This window comes from Rhagoletis pomonella, unplaced genomic scaffold (assembly GCF_013731165.1).
Source record: "Rhagoletis pomonella isolate Grant_MI unplaced genomic scaffold, Rhpom_1.0 Rhpom_scaffold_00003, whole genome shotgun sequence".
NCBI classification, from domain to species: domain Eukaryota; kingdom Metazoa; phylum Arthropoda; class Insecta; order Diptera; family Tephritidae; genus Rhagoletis; species Rhagoletis pomonella.
The window spans coordinates 42246362-42252068 of record NW_023458557.1 but is presented as its reverse complement, the minus strand read 5'-3'; the positions used below and the strand labels follow the sequence as shown (position 1 = coordinate 42252068).

Sequence of the window (5707 nt, the reverse complement as noted above, 5' to 3'; positions counted from 1 at the left end):
AAGATGAAGATGAAGATGAAGATGAAGATGAAGATGAAGATGAAGATCGGTGTTTGGTAAAAAGTCCGTTCGAGTTTTTCTGGTTAGGATTGTATTCGATGGTGACCACGCGAACCAAACCATCACTACCCGGATGCACGTCAATGACCCTTCCTATGCGCCAAAATGTTGGGGGGAGATTCTCATTCCGTATGAGAACGACGTCGTCGCGCTGTATGTTTGGCTCCGGTCTAGTCCATTTACTGCGAGACTGAAGGGTATTTATGTATTCGCTTTGCCAGCGACGCCAAAAGTGCTCCAGCATTCGTTGAAGACGTTGCCAATAATGCAACCGATTTCCTGGAACTTCTGGTAATGGAGGTTCCGGACGACAATTCAACGGGCGGCCAATAATGAAATCACCCGGAGTGAGCGCTACACCACCTTCTGGGTCATCGTATAAAGCCAGCAATGGCCGTGAGTTGAGGCAGGCTTCTATACGCGTCAAAAGAGTGTAGAGCTCGGGGAAGCGCATTGTTTGACGACCCATGACTCGCAATAGATGCTTTTTGGCAGAACGCACCGCTGCTTCCCAAAGGCCACCGTGATGAGGTGACGATGGTGTAATAAACTTCCAGTGGGTTCCTACAGCCACCAGGTGTTGTTGTGCAAACACGTTCACCCATGCCTGTAAATCCTCCTGCATTTGTCGATTCGCACCAATAAACTGAGTACCATTATCGCTGTATAAGGTAGCGCAGATGCCTCGTCGACTCACGAAGCGGTCGTACACGTTTATAAATGCTTGTGTACTCAAGTCTTCTGCCAGCTCAATATGAACTGCACGCGATGCCATACAAACGAAAATGGCTGCATAGGTTTTTGTCGTAACTGCTGAGCGCTTGCTGCCAACTCGAACATGGAAGGGGCCGCAGTAATCCAAGCCACTGCGGTAAAATGGTGGTGCAACAAGGACACGTTCCTTTGGTAACGACGCCATCTGTTGACGCTGCATAATTTGCAGATGTCTACGACATACGGTGCACCTCCAGATGTAAGATTTTACCTGGGCCCGCGCACATATGAGCCAAAAACGTTGTCGGAGAAACTGGAGCATCTGCTGTATGCCACCATGAAGGCAGCGCTGATGTGCATCTGCGACCATCAAATCTGCTAGAGTGCCGCGTGGGACTATGTTTTGGTGTCGCTGATCGTTACTCATGTCAGCGTTGGTTAGTCGGCCGCCAACCCTCAATATTCCATTTTCATCCAGAAACGGGTTTAGGGGTCGAAGTGGACTGCGACCCTCAATTCTGGAATTAGATACAAGTGCTTTAATTTCCTGTTTGAAAGTATTACCTTGTGCCTGACGAATGTGTAAGACCAGCGCCCAGTTCTGCTCTTCGGCGGAGACCACAACCCCTCTGTTGCCTCGAAATAACGGTAGTATGCGTCTAAGACGCGCCGTGGTGTTGAGAAGACGCCCCAACGTGCTAAACCTCTCTATGAGAGGTACACGATTACCGTCACCTGATGTCATGAGCCACTGGCAGTCAACACGAGATACTAGCGTATACAAAGGGCGAGATTCGGATCTAAAAATGTGCTGGTCTTCCTCCGTCATCGTAACTGGTTCCGATCCTACGGTTGTGTGTTGATGGATGCATGTCGGTCCGGCCCACCAAAGTCGATGACTTTCTAGACCAGATGGCGCCAAGCCCCTGCTTGCGCAATCCGCCGGATTAAGCTCCGATCGGATGTGGTTCCAGGAATTTACATCCGAATTGGCCTGGATGAAAGCGACTCGATTCGAAACGTACTGTTTGAAAGCTGAAGGTGCCTTGCGGATCCAGCATAATACAACAGTTGAATCGCACCAATATATGCAAGGGACATCTTGTAGATCAAGAGCCTGGCGGACGTGGTTCATAGTGATTGTAAGTAGGTGGGCACCACATAGCTCAAGGCGTGGTATGGTCGCTTCCTTGACCGGAGCGACCTTCGTCTTTGCAGCAACCAGAACTGCACCTGAATTACCATTGTGATCCACCGTCTGGACACACACCGCAGCTGCATATGCCTTACGACTAGCATCACAGAAACCATGGAGCCTCACCATCGAATCGGCACGCATGCCTAGCCAACGTGGAATCCGAAGTCGTGAAATGTCCGCTAACCCGTTGCGGAATATTAACCAAGCATTGAGCAGGTCCGGTGGCAGTGCCGAATCCCACTGCAATCCCGCCTTCCACAGATCCTGGATAAAGAGTTTTGCCACAATGACAACCGGTGCCAATAAGCCAGTCGGATCATACAATCTAGCTACGTCGCTAAGCACTGTCCGTTTGGTAGGCATCGCTGACTCGTCGAACCCCCGTACCGTGAAGAAGAGCTCGTCATGCAACGGATCCCAATGCAAACCGAGTACCTTCGTCGCTGAATAGTTCAACTCCAGCTCGGATGCAGACATTGTCGAACCAGTGATGGTAGCAAGCGTGTGTGAGCAGTTGGAGTTCCATTTCCCCAACACAAATTGACCTTGCTTCAAGATGGTCTCCACATCTTGTGCCCGCGTGATTGCTAGTTCGGACGTATCGACACTGTCCAGATAGTCGTCTACGTAAAAAATTATAAAGGATGCTATGTTGCGCTGCGGCAGCCCGGCTGGGTTCACTGATGGCCTTACAATTATCCTGCGTACATTGACGCAGCGCTCGTACCGCATTGAATGGACTACAAGTCATTCCATACGTCACCGTTGTCAATTCGTATATTTGTAGAGGAACGTCGGAAGCTTCACGCCAAAGAATTTTTTGCCATTTTCTATGACGTTGGTCGACCAAGACTTGACGGAACATCTTCTTCACGTCTGCAGTGATGGCTACGCTGAATTTGCGAAAACGGTGAAGAATGTCGACCAAGTTTGGGTGTAGCTGTGGGCCCGAGAATTGCACGTCGTTCAGTGATACGCCATTCGAGGTCTTTGCAGAGGCATTAAACACAACCCGAAATTTGGCAGTAACAGCATGATGGGGAATAAAGTAACTAGGATGAGCGTCCGTAATTAACTCCTGGCTTACCTCCATATGGCCAAGAGCTATGTACTCCCTCATGAAAGCCGTATATTGCTCGCGTAGATCAGCGTCGTTCGCTAATCTCCGTTCCAGTTGTAGAAACTGACGTTATGCCGATTGGTAGGAATCACCAATGGAGGGTGCATCTGGTTTAAATATGATCTGCACCTGATACCGGCCATCCGTTGCGCGTGTAAAGGTGTTGGTGAATACCCTTTCACAATCATCTTCCCGAGTTTCTGATACCACAGCTGGCTCTTCGAGTTCCCAGAAGCTTCGAAGTAGTTTGTCGAGTCGTTGTTCGTTGACGCGTTTGACAGCATGCGATGTGAGCTGTACGGATTGTGGTGAACTACCATGAGCTGGCCCAAACACTACCCAACCAAGCCGTGTATTCAAGGCGCAAGGCTGTTCTGCAGATCCCCGAATTAAGCCTTCCAGAAAGAGATTCTTAAGCACCTCAGCACCGAGAAGCAAATCCACCCGACCCGGGCTACCAAACGTTGGGTCCGCCAGCGGCAAATCCTTCAAATGAGTCCAGGCTGCCGGATCGATCGTTGCGCTTGGTGTAGTTGAGGTTATCATCGGCACAACATACGCCTCCAGTCTGAACTCAGTGTTGCTGTCAATTGTAGGTTGCATCTTAACAGTCACATTGCCTCTGGTATAAACCGCGGTGCTAGAACCGATGCCTTCGATTCGGACCTCATCTGGTTTTCTACGGAGACCCATACGTTTAGTTAAAGAATCAGTGATTAAGCTCACCTGGGAACCCATATCACAGAGGGCACGACAAGTGTGTTGTTGTCCATTATGATCCACAAGACGAACCTTTGCTGTGGCTAGTAAAACGGTCCGCTCACCGTGGACAAGAATAGACCGAACCGGCTCTGACTGTCATTGTTGTCGTGAGTATACCTGCGGCGTGTGCTCTACAGATATACCTGGCTTAGAGTTACGAGTCGGCACTACTGATGTGTTCGTTACTTCGGCTGCTGGTGCACTGACTGTATCTTCTTCTCTGCAGAGAAGTGTGTGGTGCCGGTGATGGCAGCGTATACAATCCCGCGACGGGCAATCTCGCGCCCCATGGTCGACGCTGAGGCAATTGAAGCACAGTGAGAGCCGCTTCACGGTGTCCTAGCGCTCTGTTACCGGAAGGTTGAGGAACCGCTGACACTTGTGAAGGCGATGTGAACTTGCGCACAATGGGCAAGAAATACTGGCCGCCTTCCTTGAACGGGAAGCTTGAGATGAATTAACGGCTGCTACATGTGCCTTGACAGACCGTGTTGCTGGTTGTCGATGCGTCGTTGCTACATTAGAAGCCGCCTGAAGCAAATTGTTTGCGCGCTTCTCAATGAATGTTATGAAGTCATGCAAATTGGGAATGTTGTTAGTCTGGAGACTCATGCCCAACTCATACCGCGTGGTAGTTGGTAGCTTGGGCAGCAGAAGTGGCACTGTGAGTGCATCCCATTGAGTTACTGGAAGATCCATTACAGCTAGCGCTCGCATAGCGTTTTGTACGGTGTCGACAACTCGAAGAAGGGTCTTCTGTGATTCCGTTGGATGATTCGGCAAATCCAGGAGGTGGTTAACCTGCGCCTCAACTAACAAACGCTTATTGTCATACCTACGTTTCATTTCCTTCCACATGTCCTCGTAGCCACCGGTGTATAGGCCTCCAACCAATGGCACGTTATCTACATTGACATGTTGACGCAATTTACTCAGCTTGTAGCTGGAATCTAAGTCAGTGCGGTTGTGGACCAGTGATTCAAACAGGTCTTTGAAAGACAACCAATTCGCCGGATCACCATCAAAGACTGGAATTTTAATTGGATCTAACCGCATATCCTGTTGACTGGTCACAGGAGGCTTGGGCTCTGAATTGCCTTTACCGCCCATTCTCCTACGCACTCGAACACAAATATTGGTATAGAGCGTTTCAGTAGCAGCGAAACATTCGTCGTGGGCTTCCAATTCGCTGGCCTGTGCAAGAGATACTAGATCCGCGTGATACTCTGCAAACCTTTCAAAATGTTTGTTCACTTGCGCCAGCATAACCTCGCACTCTATGGGATCTGGATCAAAGTTGGCCGCCTCGGTAATTTTCCCAAGACGAACAATTGATGATTGTGCAGATGCACGCAGATTTAAACTCGCCATATCGCAGTATATTTGCGATCGTCCTCACAGGAGGCACCAAAAAATGTTTGGGAATGAATTCGGCAAGTAGGAAACCACGTTGTCCAAAATAAAAACGAATAAGTGACTTTCACTTGTTTATTGATTCACGTTCTTGAATATTCTACCCTATGATCACCAGATACTCTTTATATACATACAGAAGTATATGAGCAAAATACATACATATGTGTTCTACTCTTAAGTACATCAGCTATAACAACGTCTAACGCTAGAGCGAGAACAATAATAATACGCATAATATGGATGTTAAGCGATGACATTGCAAAAATGAACTAATGTTGGTTGTATTGGTGCATTCAGCGGGTGTTGATGAGCAGAGCTGAATGTAGGTATGTTCCTGTACTAACGATGCCCAACGTTGCCTGTGGCCAATACCTTACTGTAACTCTTGAACATCTTCATCTTCATCTTCATCTTCATCTTCATCTTCATCTTCATCT

General features: G+C 48.6%; 3 protein-coding genes across 3 annotated transcripts in view; all 3 read right to left on the bottom strand.

Moving 5' to 3' along the window:
- The window catches only part of LOC118736240, an 8866-nt gene extending 6029 nt beyond the window's left edge, over positions 1-2837 (bottom strand). The window contains 2 exon segments of the mRNA XM_036466329.1: positions 333-2605; positions 2607-2837. Of these exon segments, the coding sequence (XP_036322222.1) occupies positions 333-2605; positions 2607-2837 (2504 nt within the window).
- Positions 2838-3161: 324 nt separating this feature from the next.
- LOC118736239 lies at positions 3162-3865 on the bottom strand. Its single transcript, XM_036466328.1, has 2 exons — positions 3819-3865; positions 3162-3771 (listed from the first exon to the last, which is right to left on the bottom strand). Exons 1-2 carry the CDS (start codon positions 3863-3865, stop codon positions 3162-3164), a joined length of 657 nt encoding a protein of 218 aa, XP_036322221.1.
- A 328-nt stretch (positions 3866-4193) lies between these two features.
- LOC118736238 lies at positions 4194-5225 on the bottom strand. The gene has a single exon (XM_036466327.1). It carries the CDS (start codon positions 5223-5225, stop codon positions 4194-4196), a length of 1032 nt encoding a protein of 343 aa, XP_036322220.1.
- Between the last annotated feature and the right edge of the window lie 482 nt (positions 5226-5707).